Raw genomic sequence first — 24,950 nt, forward strand, 5'->3', positions numbered from 1 at the left:
ACACGATACACAATTTGATTTGTCGAATTCGACAAATCGAGTGTATCACCTTTAAGCCTGATAAAACTGTGATATAAAAACAATTTCAGTTTAACTTACCATCAAAAATTAAAAAAACATCTTCATCTCATGCATTAAATAATTTTGGAACTAAAGAAAAATCTGTCATTGTCAAAAAATATAAAAAAATAATCATAATTTGGTTTGGCTTTCCAAGATCGTTGTAATGAGATGGTGCCAAATTTAATAAATTTACAAACCAGAAATATTCACCAATCGGATAAGCAATTCATAGCATGTGTGAAGTTTTATTTTTACTTATCAAGCTTCGGTTTTTTTCGTAGCAAACCATTTTTGTTTTTTTTATATTTAATAGTTAATAGGAAAACTTTTTTTATTTCTGTCAGATTACGCCTTTTACAAACAAAATTATTGGGAGGGTAAGTTTCTCACGACACTACTTCTTTACTTGCATTAATTAACTGTTTATCTTTATTCTTTCTTTATATATTTCAGTTTTTTAAACTGTTTTAGTCTTTATACCCCCTGTTCATTTTTTTTCTTCAACATATTTGGACTGTTAAGTATATATTGTTACATGAAGTTTTGGTCGTCACCTTTAGTGTAATTAGAATGAAGCAGTTATAAAAATATTTTTCAAATCTCAATTTAACTTATTGTATGAAAATATTACATGAAATTAACGCGAATTTATAAATTTAAGTATGTCGTAATTAAAATATAAAAAGCAAATATTTAAAATATTTTCAGCCATTAAAAAATTCATTATCTCAAAATTATTTTCTGATATAACACATCATACAGTAAAGGGTTTTAACTTAACTTAATAATTTAACTAAAGTTTTGATTCGTTGGCGACTTTTGTTGATTTCTCTCCGTTTTATGTTTTGTTGACCGCTTAATAGATTAAAAAAGAAGATCTCGAAATCATCTCTTTAATAATAGCCGTATTCTGTCTGTGTGTCCGCGAAAGCGGTGTCCAGTAACGGAAACACGAAATTTTTAAAATGCGCACGAATATCAAACGCGATATATTTTTATCCACTTTGTTTTGACCGCTCGCGCGTGGAATACCATTCACAACGCTTGATTCTTTAAAAAAAACCCAAGATTTTCGCGACCAGAAAGAATCCAAGATCTTCGCGGAACGAAGGCCATTTCGATAATGGTCGTGTTTGTGGTCAGTGTGTGAGGTTTGTAGGCCTGTTTGACTTTTTTATCTTCTAAAAGCCTTATATATTTGTAATATTTGTTTTCTGTTTGTTTTCAATGTTAGGATAAATATATTGTCACGTTTTTTAGCCACGTACAGATCTTAAACGCACCAGTTTTAGGATGTTTGGCTAGGAACGAAGATTAGCTAGCTATAGCTACTAGCTAGCTAGAGCCTCACTTATTGCTATTCTGTTTGGTATAAGAGCTTTTTATCCTAGCCAAAATTTATTTTTATGTTGAGGCTGTGGCTATTTAGCTAGCTCCTTAAAAAGTGAAAGTATAAAAATGCAGTTTGGCTACAACAATATTCTTAAGCAATATATAATTTTTATGCTAAATGCAGTTAGCTAGCTAGGTATAGCTACATATTTTATTATTTTTCTGCAAACTTTTTCTGCAAATGAAATGGCTGAGCGATTGTTTTGGCTGGACGAGTAACGACAGGCTGTTCCCTGTGTTTTTATTTAAACCGAAGTTGCAATGAACATTTTTGGAAAAGGGTAATATGCCTTATGCGCCTGTTCAACTGCGTTTAACTGTACTAAGCGGTTAGCCCAGTGTTAAAAACAGACTGTTTTTTGTAAAAGCCTGTTACGCCTATGGGCATGTGCAACACCGTTTACCTGTATATACTAAGGTCAGCCCACCACTGTGACAATTAATTTTTAAACTTTCTTGGGAATCACGCCTGGACTAACCGCTTAGCCCTGTGTCTGCGAGAAAGTTTTTTTCAAAAGGGTATTATTCCTATACGCTGTACAACACGGTTTAACTGTACTAAGTGCTCAGCCCAGTGTCACGATTAATTTTTTAACTTTTAAAAAGACTTATTCCACAAAATAAAATTATATTGACCGATTGTTTTTGCTAGGACAGGGTAACAACGGTTTGTAAACTCTGTTTTCATATCAGCTATTGTTGCGGGAAAGTAATTTAAAAAAAATATTTTACAGTCGCACACTATAATGGTGTATGCGCTTAACTTGATTTACGCCTGTGCAACACGGTTTAACTGTACTAAGCGTTCAGCTCAGTGTCACGATTAATTTTTTAACTTGCGCAAAAAGTTATTCCGCAAAATGAAATAAAATTGACGATTGTTTTTGCTATGATGGAGTAACAACACTTTGTAAACTCTGTTTTTATATCAGTTATCGTTGCGGGAAAGTTATTTTTTGAAAAATATGTTACAGTCGCACACTATAAGGGTGTATGCGCTTCAAATGATTAACGACATACTGTATACCTGTACTAAAGCGCTCCACCTGATCGTGTGGGACAGTTTACGGCTCTTATTAAGCGCTCCACAGAGTGTTCAATGCCGGATCACACCTTTACTTGTGGCTTAACCCGGCGTTTCGACGCCGGGTTTCCCGGCTATCTCTATAATAATAGCCGTCGTCTGTCTGCCTCTGCGCGGACCCCCCGCTGAGTTAGAAAATCATGTTACGGAAACACGAATATCAAATGCCATATTTTTTATCCGCTTTGTTGCGACGGGTAAATATAAAGGACGGGCGAACCCGTGGATTTTTCCACGGGCAACGACTAGTCTCTATAATAATAGCCGTATTCCGTCTGTCTGTCTGTTCAAAGGGGTTACCGATATTCCTTTGATCTTTCCGCGATTTTTAGAAACCAGAGGGTTGTTTAATCGCAAATCAAATTATTGATTAAAATAAATTATAAAAATTAATTTATTTCTTTAATTAATTGAATAACTTTAATTTATTATGATAATTAAGAAAAATAAATTTAGTGATAAAAATAAATGCATTATTTTAATACGCCATTTTTAATAATAATTACCCCGTGACTTCAATTGTCGTTTTCGCTCAGGAGCTACAGAAAACAAATGGGACAGTTTACTGATAGTTTTACTGACTTTGTTTTGACCGCTCGCACATAATACACCAATCAAAACGCTTGATTGTTTGAAAAACTAATCCAAACGAAGAAACATGATGGCCATTTTAGTTTAGTAATGGTCGACAGTTCAGTGCTGTTTGTAAGTCTGTTTCACCTTTTTGTCTTCTATAAGCTTTTTATTTTCGTAATATTGATTTTTTGTATGTTCTAAAATGTTAAGATAAATATATTGTCATGTTTTTAGTCACGTACAGATCTTAAACGCACCAGTTTTAGGATTTTTGGCTAGGAACGAAGATTTTGGAGGCTAGCTAGCTAGAACCTTACTTATTACTACAGTTGAACTCATGTAATTCGAATTCTCAAGGGACCGAGAATTTTGTTCAAATTACATGAGTTTCGAACTAGATGAGTTTTCATATTTTTGACCTAATTCGATGAAAAAAGTCTTTCCCAGGTTTACTTTCGAACTATTTTTTGTATTTTCGAGTTAGAATAATGAAATACTAAATTCATAATTTTTCGAAAAAGTCTTTGATTGTTGATTGTTTCATTTTCTGGTCTCGTTTCTTGGAAATCTCTTCGGAGATCTTCTGAATCAATGAGATGACGTTCGATGATTCGAAAAGGGTCATCTTTTTGAGAGTCTCGATTGCGTCGTCAATCTCATTTTGCGATGGGGGTAGAATTGGGTTATCATCAGGACACTCTGCACTTTCGTCGTCTGAAGAGCCGTCATCGATGACTTCTACTTCCGGATTTTTATACATATCCACGATTTCTTTGACAGACAATGGGCGTGATTCATTAGTAACAACGTTGAAATCTATATCAATGAACGATTCGACATCCAGATCGTCAGGTGCAATGTCAGGTCTAATCTTTCGTAATCGGTCTAGATCTTGATTCAAATCTTCTACAACATTCGTTTCATCATTTTCGTCGTCTGAATCGCTCTTGTCACTTTCCGTATCTTTGAAAGGATCGTCATTCTCATCCATAGCACCATTCCTTGCAACCTCCGAGATTCCTGATTTTCGAAAGCAATTTACGATTGTTTCACTCAACACACAAGCCGTCTTGAGCATTATCATGGCTTCAAGAATTGATGTTTTCGGTAGTTCAGCCTTCTTGTCTAACGCTCTCAAGATCCTTCGAATTACCAGTAATCGGTATTTTGCCTTCAAAGACCTGAACAAAAAAAAAAATGAAAGTCTATTAGAATGAATTAAGATCCATTGTTTGAGATAGCTCTGGGGATTATAATTCGATAAATTGGAAACAATTGTTTTTTCTTCGAATCATTACATTTCTTTCCTTCTAAGAAAATAAAATTAAATTCACAAGGGGCATGAATTCAACTCTCTCTTAAGAATGTCTAAGTATTTTTCTTCTCCTTCAAATGTAATCGTGCATGGTATTTGTAAGCCTTCTCCATCTCCTAGGTTGACTCTTTTTCCAGTGACAGAAATATTAGCAGCATTAGTTGATTTAGATCGTAAAAAGTAAAAGATTGTTTTCGCATATCGACCAGTTTTTCCTTTTTTTAAATGACCAATAACTTTGTCGTCTTTTTGCGGAGAGAAGCGGAGGGCGCGTCAGCGCCCGGAGCGTAGCGGAGCCCATTTCCTCATTAAATAAGCCAAATATAAAAGAAAAAGTAAGCACGGTGGAGAGTATATAGGATTTCTATACGATTTCCGCGCCCCGTCCCCCTATACATCAAAAATATCAAAAATCGGTCGTTTTGGGGCCTAGTCTCCCAGCGATTTCATATGGTCATTCTTAAGTACGTTTTTCTAGTGAGCGAGACAACATGTTTTTAGCACGGCGATGGAGTTTTTGTTGTTTTTTAAATATGGTACCAAGCGTAAATGGTGCCGTTTCCAGTTTAGGTTAAATCTGCCTACACTTTTTAGCCACGTGATACATAAATCACTTTTACTAACATCACATGACATTTTCTCGGACACATAGCGCCTTAAACTCAATCTAAGCCATATCGCAACCAACGGAAGGGCTTGTTATGTTCAAGAAAGCGAAAGAAAGGGTATGTAATGAACTCTTTCTTATTCTCACTCACACCTAAGGCTAGCTAGCATAAAACTACTCACTGAGCTGGAATAATAATAGAACTTAAATAGCTAGCTAGAGCTACTTGAATTGAAGAGCTAGCTAGCTAATAGCATAAAAAAGATAAAACAATATCATAATGGCTAGTATAAAACTAGCTAGCTACAAAGAAATAGATTTTCTGGCTATAGCTCTACACAGTGAGTGAGATAATACACTCAATCATAGTGCCGTGTTTAATTTTTAATCTTTAAGAGAAACTTTTTCCATTAAATATTGTGGGGGTTTTTTGCTTAGAGAAGGTAAAAACAGGTTATAAACTGTATTTTTATTTTTAAATGTTACAAAATTTTCCACAAAGTATATAAAATTGTTTTAGCTGTGTAGGATAAGAACAGGTTGTTAACTGTCTGTTTGAACTGAAGTTAGGATAGTTTTTTAGAAATGGGTATTGTGCCGAAACGTATGTGCGAAACAGTATACCTGTACAAATCACTCAGCCCTGTGTTAACAACAAGCTGTTACCTGTGTTTCTATTTAACAGAAGTTTAAGCTAATCTTTTGTTTGAAATGGTATTTAACCTATATGGATGTGCAACATACCTGTACTAAGCACTCACCCTGGATTGAAATTCACTTTTTAAGTTTTGCCAGAAACATTTTGAAAAAATTCGCTAAAATGGGCACAACATATAAACTGTATTTTTGCAAAAAAGTTATTATTTAAAAAATATATTACACCTGAGACATCTTACTGTTATGTGTGCTTCACATAATTTATCATATATATACTGCATGTACTAAAGCGCTCCACATGAATGTGTGGCACAGTTTACAAAACGTATAAATCGCGCTAGGTGTTATAGTTACTTGTGACTAAACCAGACATAATCAACGCCAGGTCCCCCTGCCTAGTAAGAAAAAAGGCTATGTGAGCATATATATATAAGATACACATGTAAAGTTTTTCATATATATACATATATATATATATTCATGCCCTGTTGGTCTAATGGCTATGACACTCATGCAAATGAGAGATCCAGGTTCAAATCCTGGACAGGGCTAGGAAAAACATAATTATCTTGCACCTACAACAATCAGGTAAAAGTATTGCCTTTTTTGTGGACTTCTCTGATTATTTCTATATCTTGACTTTTTAATGTTGTTGTCATTGGAACCAAGTTAATCTCAGATTTATCAAAAAATGATATGTCGTTATGACCGATTGTTAAAATACTTGTAATGGCACACAATTCTGCTAACACGATTCACTGTGTATTGACTTGATATAAATTTGAGACTTTTTTTGAGATATTGAATTTGAAATATTTGCACCTCAATATTTTCTATACTCCTGGACTAATATGATACTTAACTTAGATATATTGAGTATACACAATCTTTGAGTTGTAAGGTGGAGATTTTCTATTAAAGTCATGCACCCATGCCTTGCCGTTCCATTGACTTGCCAGCACTGACCGTGCCTTTCTTTGCCTACCCTTCCTATCCCTTTTCTGGTGCCTGCCTACTATGTCCTTGCCTGTGCCTCCCATGCCTTGCCTACCCCTGCCTTCCTGATTCCTCTTCCTATTTCCTTGCCTGCCTTTGCCCTTTTCTTGCCGTGCTTAATGCCTTTGCCTTGGCAACCTCTCCGCAACACTTTCTATATTGATTGCGGAGAGAAGCGGAGGGCGCGTCAGCGCCCGGAGCGTAGCGGAGCCCATTTCCTCATTAAATAAGCCAAATATAAAAGAAAAAGTAAGCACGGTGGAGAGTATATAGGATTTCTATACGATTTCCGCGCCCCGTCCCCCTATACATCAAAAATATCAAAAATCGGTCGTTTTGGGGCCTAGTCTCCCAGCGATTTCATATGGTCATTCTTAAGTACGTTTTTCTAGTGAGCGAGACAACATGTTTTTAGCACGGCGATGGAGTTTTTGTTGTTTTTTAAATATGGTACCAAGCGTAAATGGTGCCGTTTCCAGTTTAGGTTAAATCTGCCTACACTTTTTAGCCACGTGATACATAAATCACTTTTACTAACATCACATGACATTTTCTCGGACACATAGCGCCTTAAACTCAATCTAAGCCATATCGCAACCAACGGAAGGGCTTGTTATGTTCAAGAAAGCGAAAGAAAGGGTATGTAATGAACTCTTTCTTATTCTCACTCACACCTAAGGCTAGCTAGCATAAAACTACTCACTGAGCTGGAATAATAATAGAACTTAAATAGCTAGCTAGAGCTACTTGAATTGAAGAGCTAGCTAGCTAATAGCATAAAAAAGATAAAACAATATCATAATGGCTAGTATAAAACTAGCTAGCTAGCTACAAAGAAATAGATTTTCTGGCTATAGCTCTACACAGTGAGTGAGATAATACACTCAATCATAGTGCCGTGTTTAATTTTTAATCTTTAAGAGAAACTTTTTGCATTAAATATTGCGGGGGTTTTTTGCTTAGAGAAGCTAAAAACACGTTATAAACTGTATTTTTATTTTTAAATGTTACAAAATTTTCCACAAAGTATATAAAATTGTTTTAGCTGCGTAGGATAAGAACAGGTTGTTAACTGTCTGTTTGTTTGAACTGAAGTTAGGATAGGTTTTTAGAAATGGGTATTGTGCCAAAACGTATGTGCGAAACAGTATACCTGTACAAATCACTCAGCCCTGTGTTAACAACAAGCTGTTACCTGTGTTTCTATTTAACAGAAGTTTAAGCTAATCTTTTGTTTGAAATGGTATTAAATCTATATGGATGTGCAACATACCTGTACTAAGCACTCACCCTGGATTGAAATTCACTTTTTAAGTTTTGCCAGAAACATTTTGAAAAAATTCGCTAAGATGGGCACAACATATAAACTGTATTTTTGCAAAAAAGTTATTATTTAAAAAATATATTACACCTGAGACATCTTACTGTTATGTGTGCTTCACATAATTTATCATATATATACTGCATGTACTAAAGCGCTCCACGTGAATGTGTGGCACAGTTTACAAAACGTATAAATCGCGCCAGGTGTTATAGTTACTTGTGACTAAACCAGACATAATCAACGCCAGGTCCCCCTGCCTAGTTAGTAAAAAGGCTATGTGAGCATATATAAGATACACATGTAAAGTTTTTCATATATATATATATATATATTCATGCCCTGTTGGTCTAATGGCTATGACACTCATGCAAATGAGAGATCCAGGTTCAAATCCTGGACAGGGCTAGGAAAAACATAATTATCTTGCACCTACAACAATCAGGTAAAAGTATTGCCTTTTTCGTGGACTTCTCTGAATATTTCTATATCTTGACTTTTTAATGTTGTTGTCATTAACCAAGTTAACTTTTAATCTCAGATTTATGAAAAAATGATAGTTTTTTTGGCGTTATGACCGATTGTTTAAATACTTGTATTGGCACATAATTCTGCTAACATTATTCACTGTATATATTGACCCGATATAAATTTGAGACCTTTGTTTGAGCTATTGAATTTGAAATATTTGCAAATGAACTTATAAGTTTTTTTTACAACTAAACGGTCCGTTTAAACTTACCGTGTATTTTAGCCTTTAAAAAACTTATATTTTTTTTTAGCAGAAGAGCTTTATAAATAAAACAAGAAGCCCTGGGGGCTCTAAGAATTTCCACGCGCTACCAAATTATTTGATGAAAACCTGCTAATTCGTTGTGTTATTGTGCCAAACATTCGAAGGGGTTTGGTGCATGAACCTCTGAAGATAAAGCACACCAGTGACATTATATCTTACAACAAACGCAAACAAAACGAAACGTGTCATAGTAAACTCACATTTTAAAAGAAATTGCTAACAAAAAATACAGCCTATCATTCATGGTTGAAAGTCTTGCGATTGAAACGTTTATGGTCTTAAACGGCATTAGTTGACAAAAAATCAAAATTTTGATGTGACCATCATTTTCAGCATACTTTTTTTATTAACTGTGTCAATTTTTGTCGAAAATAAAGCAGTTTTAATTTTTAGATAAATTTTGACCTGAAATGACATTTAGGTGACAAAAAATCAAACTTTTGTACCATCAACATTTTCAGCATACTTTATTTGTTAACTGTGCCAAATTTTGTCGAAAACAAATACCAATTTTGGCCTGAAGCGTCAATACTGGACTTCCCAGTAGTTAAGGAGCTTGGGTACGAAGCTTACATCTGTGACAGACCAACGTGAAATCCCAGGGTCGATTTTTTCTCAAAAAATGCTCCGAAAGAAAAAAACGACGGTTTTAAAGAATTTCCTACGCCTTCGGGCGCGGAAATTCAATTATAAATGCAACCTTTATGTTTTTTTTAAACCTTCTCCCTAGTATTTATTTGGTTTTGTCATAAAAACTATGGTGAAAGAAACTGCCGTCCGGAACTAATACGGAATTGCAAACATTTTTCCAAAACAAAAATTTTTCGATTTAATTGGATATAATGGATCACGTGAAGTTTTTGAAACACAAACATTATTCGCTTTGATTGGACAAAATAGATCACGTTGTTTAGCGACCGAAATATACTTTTTCGGCGCCACTTTTTTTTTAAACCCTCTGGTATTTTACCGGAGCGTGTTGGTTTTGTTTGCTGGGATTTTTTTGATACTTCACAGATTATTGGATAAGTATTATTTGATAATTTTTTCTGTGTCTTCTACTAGCAAACAAACAAACATTTAGGTGCAAAGTGCAGCTTGGTGCATCTTTTACTAGATTATTATTTACTGTTCATATCTCATTTAGGTGCAATAACTGCTGCTAGGTGCATCTGTAATACTGATAGTTAAAACACATAGTAAAAAAAAAATAATCATGATATCAGTCCAGGCATATCGTGCCAACATCGGTTCGTTTTATAATGTAGCTGCTATTCATTCCAGTAATGATATTAAGAATAAAACAAATTTCCACAGCCATACAGGAATGTTTTTTGACAATCTGGATAATAGCAACCACTTCATTTATTTTTTGAAAGTTTTTAGTTTATTAATTTTTATGTGTTGTCTAAGCTGTAACATCAATCTTGCATGTTTGAAGTTACTGTTATTGTTATCAGGGGATATTGAAAGCAATCCTGGACCCTTCAATAACAATGATATTGACTTCCAAATAGCACTACAAGAGTCTTATGCTGCCCATCTTTTAAATGAGTCAAATTCTGCAGACCATATAATTGCTTATGCTAGAAGTATTGGTCTGTCAAATATAACATATCGTGAAGTGACGATAGGAGATGGCAACTGTTTTTATAGAGCAGTAGTACAGCAACTTGATCGGCCTGAGATCAGACAAATTGTCCCCTCTGAACTTAATTTCCAGAACCATGTTGAACTACGAGCAGCTGTGGTCAAATTTGTCCGTGAAAATAGCAACATAGAAATTTTTCAAAATAGTAGGACCTTTTTAGTAAAAAGCCCTGAAGAGTGGGAACGCGACTTACAAATGCAGTCAAAACCTACTGTTTATGTTGACGAAATTTTCATACGAGCTGCTGCAATAATGCTGGGCGTTAACATTTTGATAACATCTGATACCAGTACTGCAATGCACCCATATACCCTTATTAGTCCTACTTATGATGAAACACATGATATTGCCGGGGAACAGCAATTGGCACATCTATTGTCTGATGGTACCACTGCAGGTGCTTTTATTTTGCTTGGGAGAGTAAATAGAAATCACTACCAATCATTGGTCTTTGATGACAATTTGAGCCTTCCTTCTGTTGCATCATCCACACCACTCAGTCCACCTAAAAAAATTTCCTGTTTGTCATCAAATAATGTAATTCAACCTAAAGATACAACAAATAAAAAATGTGATAAAAATAAAGTGATTACTTTGATGGAAAAGCAAGATCTTCTAGTGAAAAAAGTAATGAAGTCTCGTATTTCTGTTGTCATACAAAACAGACCTAAAAATAAAAAATTTTTTAATAAAGAACTTGCTCTAAAGCAAAAGTGTCTTCAGTTAAATGTTAAATATGAAGAACCTGAAGTCAATGAGACAACTATCAAGACCAAAAGAAGGCGCAAGCGAATAACTTACAGATGCAAAAAAGCCGTTTGTAAAACACCTGTGGGTAAACAGAAAAATTCAAGTTTAAAAAAGCAGCCTGTGACACTGCCAATTACTACACACAATTTACAAACTACACACTCCATGTCAACAACTCAGTCAACGGCAACAAATGTAACAACTACGCAGACAATACCAAAAAATTTGCCGACCACACAACAGGCAATACCAAAAGATTTACCAACCATACAACAGTCCATACCAACAAATTTGTCAACCCTACAGTCAATCTCGACAATTGTCACAGGCAACCAGTCCAGTTATCAAGACAACATTTTGGAAAGTGAAACTGCCACCATTCATCAAAATCCCGATGTAGTGGCTGCTGTAATACAGTTTGAGGAAGGTGAGAAATTACATAGTTTATCAACCTGTAAAACTTGTCTTGAAACTCGCCCAGTATTTTATGCAACACCTCCCATAAGACCTACTGCAAAAAATGAAACAAAACCAATTACTGTTAAGCCTTGGAAAATATTCAGCGATGGTAGGTGTGATAGGTGTCACAGGGAGAGTCTTAGTCTTTTTAAAAAGAATGTTAAGACACCTGCTAGATTTTCAGGTATACTGTCAGCTGATGATGACGACTTGGGTCCGTTACACGATAACATTCGTCATAATGATATGCATTTTTTACCAGTACCACCATATCTCCAAAATTTGACCATACTAGAAGTAGCATTAATTCGTCGTATTACTGTCATTATGAATATACACCTCCTGCGGTATGGCATGCTTGCATCAAAAGGTCATTGCATCAGTTTTCCTCAAAGAATGCAAATTGCTACCGAACTGCCATCATTACCGTCAGAAGTTGGAATAGTGGTTATTAAAAAGAAAGGAAGTCAAAATTCAGTTCAACAGTATACTGTGCAAAGGGGTAAAGTTGAAAACGCATTACGGGGACTGTGTTTTGGATACCCAGAAGGGGGTGTTGAAGGTCCAGATACTAAAAATAAACATCAATACAATGGCTCTGATCACATTGACAAACCTTTAAAAGGACGCTACTTCCAGTTCCTGCCGAATGAATACTATAAGGATGTCTCAATAAAATATGACCGCATTCAAAATTTACCAGAGATGCGTTCTGAATTACCTGATTTGCCAGTTGTGGAATTGCCAAATATCATACCAGAAGGAGATAAGGGTCCTGCTGAAAATCAATTTCAACAAAACTTACCTGACGATGACGAGAGTATAACCCGTTCTGGTTTAGTTTGCCCGGTTGAACCTAAAGATGCTGACAAAGAGTTACGAATAGTACTGGAGAAGCTCTTGGGTTCTGAAGATGCAGTTAATCAAGCTCTTCAACATGGCACAGTTGCGAATGCAAATTTAGAATATACACGAGAACAGCCTATTCGGGAATTAAAAACTCCTGGGTTTTTTACTATGGCATACCCAACTGTTTTTATTAATGGAAATTGTGACTTAACTGTTCCAAGGTTAAATAAAATTAACTTTGAGGAATACATCGAACATATATATTATTGTTCTGATAATCGTGTAGCACGTCATCCGTACTTGAAATTTTTCTTATTAAATATGCGTTTGCGAATGCAAGCATTGCAGCAGGGTAGCTTTCTTGTTTCCCAACAATTAAATGCTCATCTCACAATCGCTGAACTTCGAGATAATTTACAAAATGATGATGATTCAGTTCCACGTAAAATTATTAGTATTGGAAAAAACCTGGTAAATACCGATCCATACTGGAGAGACCAAAAAAAAAAATTGGATGCCATGCTGTTTTTTAGACGAAATGAATTTGGCGATTTACCAGCATATTTTGATACCAACAGTTGTGCCGAATTTCATTGGAAACCATTGCATGAACTACTTATTAAGTATTATGCGTTAATAAACAATGTAAACGAAGATGCTGTACGCCAGCAAATGGAAAGTGATAATAAATTTAAGCGGGAAATGATTCTACAAAATCTTCATATTGTGACGCAGTATTTCGATGCAAGGACTATAAATTACTTCGCCACAGTTAGTAAGGAAGTATTTCAATATGATGACTATTGGTTGCGATATGAATTTGCTAAAAGTCGAGGTGAGATACATGGACACGCAATAATATCGTCATCTAAACATGCCCGGAAAGTCAAAACTATAATGGATAGCTTGTCTGATGATGTTGCAGACTCACAAGCATTAAAACCTGCAGCGCAAGAACTTCAAAATTGGTTACAAACAACAAATGAAGACAGTAATGACATTTTTTCACCAATGTTTACTTCACTGCATCCTGCTGGTGGAAATGAAATTATAGATACTTCTGGAATTAGAACTTGGGTTCCAAACAAAGATCAATGGGCCAGACCAGAGGGGACTCAAGCTCCACCGGACCATAACCCATTGGCACAAGAACTTTCGGATGTTGCTAGTCATGAAGGTGGTATAAAAGAGCAACATACCCATCTCGTGAACAGAATTGGCCTCCATAATTGTAATTCCAATTGTTTGCGTTATCGCCGTAAGAATAAAAAAGATACTGCTCCACAGAAGTACTGTCGCTTTCATTTTGGCGATCTTGATCCACAAACCAAAAAAACAAGTGGTAAAGAGATTCATCCTTTTAACGCTGTCATAACAGAGGGGGAACATCCTAGATATGAGGGACCACGGGATCATCCTCGCTTGATGATGCATGTAAAAACACGCCTACTTAGTTGGCTAGCAAATTGTGATAGTCAACCCATTATCGATCAGAACCTTCTCGCTCTACAAAAATACATTGCTAGTTATATGCTTGCAAAGGTGCTGCTTCAACGGAAGATTTAGTACATGTTTATCGCCATCTCATTGAAAACACTGATGATGGAAGCACTGTTAAAAATTGGGCTCAACGACTACTTCAAAAAATTGCGGGTTTAGTAGATGTTCCAGGTGCTGCGGCGGATTTCATTAATAGTGGTGGTCGTCTGACTAGATGTACCAGGAATTTTCGATACATTGGTATCAGTGGTTTCCGAGCCTTGGATACGTCTGGTGAAGATGGAACTGTTACAAAAAGTAGCGCATTAGACAAATACTTAAGTGATAAGCGGAGAGAAACTGAGCCAGAAATATCATTATGGAACTGGAGCAAAAAGTGTAATTGTACCTGCAAAGTAGATCACGTCCCAGTTTTTACAGGAATATCTACAAAACCTGTCTGGCCTGTTACTGAGGACTATGCAAAAGCTATGCTCATTATATTTTCTGTTGGAACGTGGCACAATACTGAAGATTTGAAGGGACAACATGAGTCATTTGCTGCTGCTTTGGCTTCCCTTGTTCAAACTGAAGAATGCCCATCAATATTAATTGATTCATTGAAAGAGGCTAAACAATCATTCGATAAAAAAAGCGAGAGAACACAAAGTCACACCCGTGCAATCAATATTGAAACCAATACTCAGTCTTCGGATCAATCATCACAATATACAGATGCAAGTTCCCAATGTTCCCAAAATTCTGCCATTGCACAAATGAACATAGGTAGAGCAATAATGAGAGATATTGCTAGGCACCATGTTGCTGATATCAATGAGCCAAATGTACAACAGGTTCTTCCTGATGGTGGGCCTACATTTAATTGGAATAATTATGCAATTCAAAGTTTTGGTAGTCAATGGCCAATTAATGCTGACTTATGGTTACAATCTATATCTGAAGAAGCAGAAAAAAATGAATTGCAGCATGCTGAAGAATGTACTTTACCCCAAATAAACATCTTAAATGCTAATGAATTACAAAGAACAGTCATTGGTATAAATCTTCAGCATTTATTACAAGTCGCAAAAGGAACTGTGCCAACAGGTACCCAGCCAATACGTTTATTAATACAAGGAACAGCCGGTGTCGGGAAAACATTCATCATTACCGCGCTTACTAGAATCGTTCGTCGTATTTTTAAGCGAAATTCTGCTGTTATGAACTTGGCCCCAACTGGGGCAGCATCAGTCCTCATACCTAATGGTCGCACTATACACTCAATGACTCCACCACCACACAAACTTAAAAAAGATAAGAATTTAAATTCTGTCCAGCTTTCTGACTATCCGTTGGGTGATGTAGCTCTAAGAAAGCTAAGAAAATATACAGGCATGCATGAAAACAATGAACTGAAATTGATTCAACTTAATATTGATGAACGTAGCATGCAGTCGAAGCTTCTAGTGGCTTGGTGCAGCCAAAGATTATGTGAGGCAACAGGAGACTTTGATAATTATTATGGAGGTGTACCAACTGTCAATTTCTTTGGGGACCTTGGTCAACTTGGACCAATTCGTGCTTTGGATTTACATCAGCCGCCGAAACATGATGATTCCACAATCAACTTTGCTGGTTATGCAATCTATCGCTCATTTCAAGATGTTATTGTTCTTACAGAAACAATGCGCCAAGGACCAGATCAGTTGGCCCTTCTACAGCGGCTACTTAGAATACGCAATGGATCGATTACTCAACAAGACTGGCAAGATATAAATAGTCGTTATGAAAATGCTTTGCCCCATGCCGAAAAATGTAACTTTTTGCATGGTCGCGTCCTTACATTAATGGAAACATGGAATGAAGTTAATGAAGAAAACCATAATAAATTAGCTAACCTTGGTGTGCCAGTTGCTGTTATTCCATCAAGAGGACGTGGTAAACATCACTCTTTAACTGATAAGCAACTGGGTCAAATACCACTAAGATCTTTAATGGCAGTTGGTGCAACTGTAATCCTTACCAAGAACCAAAAGGGTCTTACAGGCCTTGGCCTAAATAATGGTGCCATGGGAAAAGTAATTGCAATCCTTTATTCACCAAATATGTCACCACCTGAATTTCCAATAGCTGTTGTAGTCGATTTCCCAAATTATAAAGGCCCGTCATGGATTCAAGAACATCCGAAATGGATACCAATTACTGCGGTTGAAGGTCGATGTGAGTCTGATTGTTGCAGCAGAAATGGCCTGCCGTTAATGCCAGGATATGCAATAACTATTGCCAAAAGTCAGGGTATGTCAATTGGAGATGGTAAAACTGCCACCCACATGCGTATCAAGTTACAACAATCAATTCAGATGGAAAAAAATAACCTTGGTACAGCTTACACTGCATTCTCCAGATGCGAAAAAGAAAGAAATTGGGCACTTGTCGAACCAATTACTCAAGAACGACTCTTGTACATTAATACACATCCCCGTATGAAAGCCAGACAAGAGGAAGAGAAACGCCTGAAGGCATTATCGAATAAAACCGTCAAAAAATACAATATCACTATGGAAAAGTATATTAACTTGGTGAAAGAACTTGACCAGTTTTGTGATGATGGTATTGAAGATGCAGTTTGTCCTTCACCATCTGTAAATTGCACATGTATAATATGCCTATCTCATTCATAATGATAATTACAATCTGAATTCACCTATTTTGCAGACAATCACAATCTTGGCCCCTAAAAACCATTCTAATCTGAACAAGGTGCAAATGCAACCTGAACAAGGTGGATTGACATTACAGCATTATACTGATTATTAATGGTGTTGTTGGAGGTGGAGGTGGAGGGTCATAACACAGCCTAACAAAGGTCTGTGATTGTTACATTAACCATGGATACATTTGATATCCAATTGCATATCTATTTCATCCGTATCACATCGATCATCATACCACAATACCATACCGTTTTGACTTATCGCAATCAACATAATCGTCTGTACCCTACCAATCATACCACAATTACCATACTGCATGACTGAATTCAACCTTGCATTAACATTACACCTTTGTGCTGATTATTAATGGCGTTTAGGCCAATTGCAACCTGAACAAGGTGAACATTACAGCTTTATGCCTATTATTAATGGCGTTGCTGGAGGTGGAGGTGGAGGGTCATAACACAGCCTAACAAAGATCTGTGATTGTTACATTAACCACTGATGCATTTAATATCCAGTTGCATATCTATTTTATCCGTATCACATCGATCGTCATACCACAATTACCGTACCATTTTGACTTATCGCAATCAACATATCGTCTGTACCCTACCGATTATCATACCACAATTACCATGCCACATGACAGAATGCAACCTGAACAAGGTGCATTTCTAATACAGCTTTGTGCTGATTGTTAATGGCGTTGTAAGCCAATTGCAACCTGAACAAGGTGCATTAATATTGCAGCTCTGTGCTGATTATTAATGGCATTGTAAGCCAATTGCAACCTAAACGAGGTGCATTAACATTACAGCTTTGTGCTGATTATTAATGGCGTTGTAAGCCAATTGCAACCTAAACGAGATGCATTAACATTACAGCTTTGTGCTGATTATTAATGGCGTTGTAAGCCAATTGCAACCTGAACAAGGTGCACATGCAACCTAAACAAGGTGTGCATTACAGCATTGAGCTGATTGCACAATTTTTTTTATAAGCAACTTAGGATTGTAGTCAGATCTTAAGTTATTTTTTACCCAATACCCAGGTCTGAAGGTTCTTAATGGTTGTTTAATTTTATTTAACTAATTTTTGTAATATATCTAAACGGGGGAAATGAAAAGAAGTCATATTGCTGTTAAAAAAAAAATTCTTGAAAAAAAACTGAGAAGTTTTTTAGTTTTCTTTTGTTCAAAAAGTGTGTCTTTTTTCTATTTTCTTAAAAGAAAAAAAATTTTTGCTTATGCTTTTATTTGTACAAAACTAAATTTTTTTAAAATTCAGTTTAGTTGCTTATAAAAAGAATGTGTATTAACATAAAGGTTTAAATTCAAAACCTTACCATACATACAGCCTTATCGCAATCAACATATTGTCTGTACCGTCCCTGTCATACCACGATTACCGTGCTGTTTTGACTTATCGCAATCAAAATCTCGTCTTTACCTTATTGGTCATCATAACACAATTACCATACCATTTCGACTTTTTGCAATCAACATATTGCCTTACCGTACCGATCATCATACCACAATTACCATTTCGACCTAAAGGATTCAACATAAATCGTCAGTACCCATCATACCACAATTACCATACCGTTTTCACTTATCGCAATCAACGTATCGTCTGTACCTTACCGATCATCATAACACAATTACCATACCCTTTCGATTTACCAGATTCAACATATCGCCTGCACCCATTATACCACAATTACCATACCGTTTCGACTTATCCCAATCAACATATCGTTTTACCATACCGATCATTGTACCACAATTACCATACCCTTTCTACTTACCAGATTCAACATATTGTCTGTACCCATTATATCACAATTACTTAAACAAGGTACATTAACATTACAGCTTTGTGCTGATTATTAATGGCGTTGTAGGCCAATTGCAGCCTGAACAAGGTGCATTAACATTACAGCTTTGTGCTGATTATTAATGGCGTTGTAAGCCAATTGCAACCTGAACAAGGTGCACATGCAACCTGAACAAGGTGCATTACAGCATTGAGCTGATTGCACAATTTTTTTTATAAGCAAATTGGATTTTGGTCAGATCTCATGTTATTTTTTAGTCAATATCTAAGTCTTATTTTTGTTAAACATATATATAATAAACGGGAAAAAGAAACTAAGTCATATTTTGGTAAAAAAGATATTTCTTAAAAATAAACTGAAGTGTGCAAAAAAAATTATTCTTGCTTGTGCTTATATTTGTCCAGAACTAAAATTGCTTAAAACATTTCAAATCCAGTTCAGTTGCTTAAAAAATGAGTTGCTTATTGAAAAAAATTGTGTATTAACATAATCCAATTTCAAAACCTGAACAAGGTGCATTACTATTACAACATTATGCTGCTTATTACCTTATCGCACCATATGCAACCTAAACAAGGTGCTTTAACGTTACAGCATTATTCAGTCTCATCCGTACCCTACCGATCATCACAGCCCAATCACCCTACCATAATGACTTACAACAATCAACCTACCAGCCATCACACCTCAGTTACTGTAAGTTATGCAACATCAAGTAAACAATTACATCACCAAAATGGGGTAACTCTTTTTTACTTAAAATGTTAATTGCAACATAAATCTGTCCTTTATTTTAGGTATGACCTGCTTAGTCCCATTGGCTACCTTCTCGTGGTGCAGGTTGTCAAGAAGAGCTTGTAGACATATGACATTTTTACTTAGGATATTAAAATTTAATAAATACATGTTGTTTTGAAGTAGAGTAGAAATGTGTCTACACGCTCTTCAACCAACAGCCAGGGCAATAAAACTCTCTTTGCATGAAATGTTTGCAAACATTCTTTTTGTTTCAGTGCTTTTAACTCCCATTAAAAGGTGTTGTATTAGAAATTTACCTATCGCTTAATATTAGTTTTAAATTTATATTTAGTAATAATAATAATTATGAATAACCAAGTTGTTGATGTAAGTATTTTCATAGTTTGCTTTTTACCTTTTCAATACTGAAATTGCATTTCTTTGATGCAAAATTTTGCATTCATATAAAGCTTTTTGTATTAAAATTTAATACTGAGGAAGGTTTGAGACACATTTGTGTCCTATGTTTCTGTGTTATATCTTTACAGCAATTGCTAAAAAATTTGCCACATAACGGCGATGTTACATAGACTAGCTGTTTCTATTTGGTTGGTTTCCTGACTGCCATAGATTGTCATCTCATTATACGTAATAGATAAAATTGTAATTGAAACAGCAAATATATACTACCACTACTACTTTTAGCGGCCAAATGAGATAATATAAAACTTAGTTAGATTAGCATACGAGAATTAGCATATGAAAGTACAGTATTAAATTAATTTGAGAGGAATCTTTATGTAGGAGTTGAAACAGCGAGTTGATTTATTGGAGGGAAAAGTTGCTGAGTTAGAGGAGAAGGTTAAAGTAAGTTATGCACTAGAAATAATTGCTTTGAAGTGTAGAATGTGGTAAAACAGTAAATATAACTTAATGAATGATTAGAAAAGTCGATCAACTTTGCATGTTTTTGGAAGTTTTGAATGTAGCACAATTGGATCGTGTTTTTAGGAATTATCAGCTGAGAAAAAGGACTTATCTTGGGACGCCTTCCGGGACTTTTGTTCCCTAAATAAATCTTTGGGAGCTTATATAAGCTCACAAAATTACAAGTCCTGGAAGGCGTCTGGTGGCTCCCGCACCTTCACGGAGGAGGACGATGTGCGGGAGCGGATGAAGCTGAAGAGGAGCAGTGGAAGAGGAAGAGGAAGAGGAGGGTATCGGTGGTGAAAAAAAATAAAAAAATGCTAAAACTTGCTGTTCTTAATTCATTCCTCTCAACCCATCGCCAGACTTTTCTTCTTATAAATTTTTTCTTTTGCACAACAGCATGCCTTTTTTATATTTAACGTAGTGTATAGTTATATAGTCAGTTAGCAAGCTTAACTTTAGGTTATAAAATTCTTGACTCGTTAATTTCATGGAATAACGTAGTTTGTTTTGATAATAGTCGTTTCTTTACATCTTGGGAAAATTTTCAATAAACATACTTAGTTTTACCTCAAGTTTTGGGATTAAGCCTGAAATACACGATCCTTTAAAACGAAAGGTCAAAACCTGATGGACAGTAACCAATATTTTTTAAAAGCTTAGTTAATTAGACACAAGTGTAAACATTTAAGTATATGTAATTAACAAAATTACATAATTATTACGCTCTGTTGGTCTAATGGCTATGACACTCTTGCAAACGAGAGATCCAGGTTCGAATCCTGGACAGGGCATGAAAAACAATTATCTTGCACCTACAACAACCAGGTTGTATTATATTGGCACATAATTCTGCTAATATGATTCACTGTATATTGACCTTATATAAATGTAATACCTTACATTGAGTACATCTTTGAGTTGTAGGGGGAGAGAGTTTCTATTAAGGTGCCTGCCCTGCCTTGCCGTCCCTTTGCCATTGCCTAACCTTCCTATGCCTTTTCTGTTGCCTGCCTTCTATGGTCTTGTGTTTGCCTACCATGCCTTGCCTACCCCTGCCTTGCTGATTCCTCTTCCTGTTTCCTTGTTCCTCCTCCTGTTTCCTTGCCTGCTTTGCCGTGCTTCTCTGATTATTTCTATATCTTGACTTTTTAATGTTGTAGTCATTGGAACCAAGTTAATCTCAGATTTATCAAAAAATAATATGTCGTTATGACCGATTGTTTAAATACTTGTAATGGCACATAATTCTGCTATGATTCACTGTGTATTGACCTGAGATAAATTTGAGACTTTTTTTTGAGATATTGAATTTAAAACATTTGCACCTCAATATTTTCTATACTCCTGGACTAATATGATACTTAACTTAGACATATTGAGTATACGCAATCTTTGAGTTGTAAGGTGGAGATTTTCTACTAAAGTCATGCACGCCTGCCTTGCCGTTCCATTGCCCTGCCAGCACTGTCCGTGCCTTTCTTTGCCTACCCTTCCTATGCCTTTTCTGGTGCCTGCCTACTATGTCCTTGCCTGTGGCTCCCATGCCTTGCCTACCCCTGCCTTCCTGATTCCTCTTCCTATTTCCTTGCATGCCTTTGCCTTGGCAACCTCTCCGCAACACTTTCTATATTGATGTCACAGCAACTGCATATTTATCTATTTCGTTCTCAGGTTCAGGACGCGTTTGTAAAGATTCACCAATAACTGGTGTCCATTCATTCATATAGGCGTGATACCCTTTAACCATTGACTCGCATTTGAATTGCCTTACTACGGACAATGGAATTTCATAACTCAAAGAAATCTTCTTCCCACAAACTTCAACAACTTCTGCAATATTAGTTCTTGCCATTTTACTTATGTTTAGTATGCCAAAAAAAATTTTTGATTTTGTTTTGTTTTGATAGAGAGTAATTGGAAGACATTCTAGTGTTACCAAACAAACTTTTTTCTTTGACAACACTGGAATGGCTTCAAAACAATGAATGGGAAATAAATATTTCCAAACAACAGAATAATGAGTAACTTTGAAGAAATTTTACCTGATAACTCCTTGATCCATAGGTTGGGTACAAGAAGTGGTGTTAGGTGGCAGGAATTGTAGATTTACAGCCTTTAACTCTGTGATGTTTGGGTGTGTGGGACAGTTGTCGACTATTAAAACAATCTTCCTTCCTTGTGACTCGAATTTACGATCTAATTCTCTAACCCATTCTTCAAATAATACTCCATCCATCCAGGATTTATTTTGCAAGCGATACCGACAGGGTAGATTTCTCACGTTTTTGAAACATCTGGGTTTCGCGGACTTTCCAATCACAAACATTGGAAGCCTTTCGCCCAAAGCATTGGATGCAGCCATTCCTGTTAGGCGCACTTTGCTGTGCTTTCCGCCGGAACAGCGTTTTCCTTTGAAGTGATAAGACTTTGATGGTAGCGCTTAGTAGAATAGGCCGAATTCATCGGCATTGAAGATGTCTTTTAATTCATATCTGGCCAATATAGTTGGTAGGGTAGTTTCTTCCCAAGGTGCTGTCATCTCACTTGTTACTTTTGCGGACTCCCCAGATACTTCTTTGAATGTGATTCCATATCTGAATAGTAAAAAAAGATCATGTTGCAAATATCGAACTTACGGAAGTTTTTATCCTTATGTGCATGGAGTGAAAGCATTCATATTAGAATAAACCCTGTTGGAACATAATAGACAAGTAAGTATTACCTCTCCTTCCAGCCTCTCAACCATCCGTTCGATGCTGAAAAATCTTCATAGTTGAATGCTGTGGCAAATTCACGAGCTTTCTCGTTTAAAATTGGTCCATTAATTGGGATGTTGTTACCACGCATTGAGGTAAACCAAGTCAACAACGATTCATTCAATTTTTCGTACTTGTCAGTCTTAACTCTCTGGCGTTTTAGTGACGAGTTTTTGAAAGCAAGGAATATCTTTTCTTTTGTGTTCTTCCATGTTGACAAGGTGCTGCTTGGAACGGAGTACTTGATGGATGCGTCTTTATTGGACATACCATCCTCCAAGTCACGGAGAGCTTCATATTTTGTTTTTAAAGTGAGTTCTTTATGCTTTCTTTTCCCCATCTTGTCTTGATAAGAAATGGAAGCCAAAAGCAGTGGACGAGCTCCAATCGAATGTAAAAAAAAAACATTCGATTGCAAATTATCGAGTTGGTAAGCTTCAAAAACTCAAAAAATTCAAAAATTCGAATTACATGATTAAAATTTCTTGATGGGACCGGAAAATCTGTTCGATTTACATGATTTTTCGAATTACATGGGTTCGAATTATAGGAGTTTTCTTGTAAGGTTTTCAAGGTAAATTCTGAGGGGACCACAGAATCTGTTCGAATTAAGTGAGTTTTCGAATTATAGGAGTTCGAATTACATGAGTTCAACTGTAATCTGTATGGTATAAGAGCTTTTTATCCTACCCACCATTTTTTTTTGTGTTGAGACTGTAGCCATTTAGCTAGCTCCTATCTTTGGCTAAAAAGTTAGAGTATAAAAATGCAGTTTGGCTACAACAATATTCTTAAACAATAAGTGTTATGCTATAAATGCAGTTAGCTAGGTAGCTACATCTTTTATTATTTTTTCCTGAAAACTTTTTGTGCAAATAAAATGACTGACAAATTATTAAAGCTGAACCGGTAATGAGCTTTTCCTTGTGTTTTCATTAAAACCGAAGTTGCAATGAAGTTTTTTTGGAAAGGGGTATTACGCCTATACGCCTGTTCAACTCTGATTAACTATACTAAGCGGTTAGCCCAGTGTTAACAACAGACTGTTGTTTTTTGTAAAGGCTGTTACGCCTATGCGCACTTACAACGTGGTTTACCTGTACTAAGGGGTCAACCCAATATGACAATTCATTTTGTAACTTTATTTTAAAACACAACAGGGCTGAGCAGTTAGTCCAGGTAAACATTGTTGAACATCCGTACAGGTGTGATTACCGAATCACACCTGTACGGTTGTGCAACAATGTTTACCTAGACTAACCGCTCAGCCCTGTTGCGTTTTTTTAAACAGAGTCTGTGAGAAAGTTTTTTCCAAAGGCGTATTATTCCTAGACGCCTGTGCAAAACGGTTTAACTGTAGTAAGCGCTTAGCTCAGTGTCACGATATATTTTTCAACTTTCACAAAAACTTATTCCTCAAAATAAAATAACATTGACTGATTGTTTTTGCTATGATGGGGTAACAGCGGTTTGTAAACTGTGTTTTTATTTCAGCTATCGTTGCGGGGAATATTTTATGAAAAATATGTTACAGTCGCAAGACTATAATGGTGTATGCGCTTTACTTAATTTACGACATACTGTATGTCTGTACTAAAGCGCTCCACCTGATCGTGTGGCAAAGTTTACGGCTCTTATTAAGCGCTCCACAGAGTGTTCAACGTCGGTTCACACATTGACTTTGGCTTACCCCGGGGTTTCGACGCCGAGTTTCCCGGCTAGTCTATATTATAATACCCGTATACGTCTGTCCGTCCATCCGTCCGTCCGTCTGTCGGTCATGCAAAATGGTACCTTAGCTGTGCAGGTAGCGAGACGCACGCAATGCGGTATAAAAAGGACGGGCAAACCCGTGGTTTTTTCCACGGGCTAACGACTAGGATAATTAAATCACACATACGGAGTAGTGTGATATGTTGGTTTACCCTTTCGTCGCGGCGGCGGCGGCGGTCTTCAGAAAAGTTTCAGCACACT

At 36.2% G+C, this 24,950-nt stretch overlaps 2 protein-coding genes across 2 annotated transcripts; both read right to left on the bottom strand.

The window, feature by feature from the left end:
• Window positions 1-22,073: 22,073 nt before the first annotated feature.
• On the bottom strand, window positions 22,074-22,582 carry LOC130623061 (tigger transposable element-derived protein 4-like). Its single transcript, XM_057438565.1, has 2 exons — window positions 22,263-22,582; window positions 22,074-22,191 (listed from the first exon to the last, which is right to left on the bottom strand). The coding sequence occupies exons 1-2, from the start codon at window positions 22,580-22,582 to the stop codon at window positions 22,074-22,076; spliced, it is 438 nt and encodes a 145-aa protein (XP_057294548.1).
• Window positions 22,139-23,969, bottom strand: LOC130623531 (tigger transposable element-derived protein 4-like). The gene is made up of 2 exons (XM_057439021.1): window positions 22,943-23,969; window positions 22,139-22,814 (listed from the first exon to the last, which is right to left on the bottom strand). The coding sequence occupies exons 1-2, from the start codon at window positions 23,314-23,316 to the stop codon at window positions 22,661-22,663; spliced, it is 528 nt and encodes a 175-aa protein (XP_057295004.1). The 5' UTR covers window positions 23,317-23,969; the 3' UTR covers window positions 22,139-22,660.
• Between the last annotated feature and the right edge of the window lie 981 nt (window positions 23,970-24,950).

The sequence above is a fragment of the Hydractinia symbiolongicarpus genome, chromosome 13 (assembly GCF_029227915.1).
Source record: "Hydractinia symbiolongicarpus strain clone_291-10 chromosome 13, HSymV2.1, whole genome shotgun sequence".
Taxonomy (NCBI): Eukaryota; Metazoa; Cnidaria; class Hydrozoa; order Anthoathecata; family Hydractiniidae; genus Hydractinia; species Hydractinia symbiolongicarpus.

Coding starts and splice junctions, on each gene's coding strand:
- LOC130623531 (XM_057439021.1), bottom strand. CDS start 23,316: ATGGGGAAAAGAAAGCATAAAGAACTCACTTTAAAAACAAAATATGAA. Junction 22,815..22,942: donor TTGAGAGGCTGGAAGGAGAG/GTAATACTTACT, acceptor TTTACTATTCAG/ATATGGAATCACATTCAAAG.
- LOC130623061 (XM_057438565.1), bottom strand. CDS start 22,582: ATGGCTGCATCCAATGCTTTGGGCGAAAGGCTTCCAATGTTTGTGATT. Junction 22,192..22,262: donor ATGGATCAAGGAGTTATCAG/GTAAAATTTCTT, acceptor ATTGTTTTGAAG/CCATTCCAGTGTTGTCAAAG.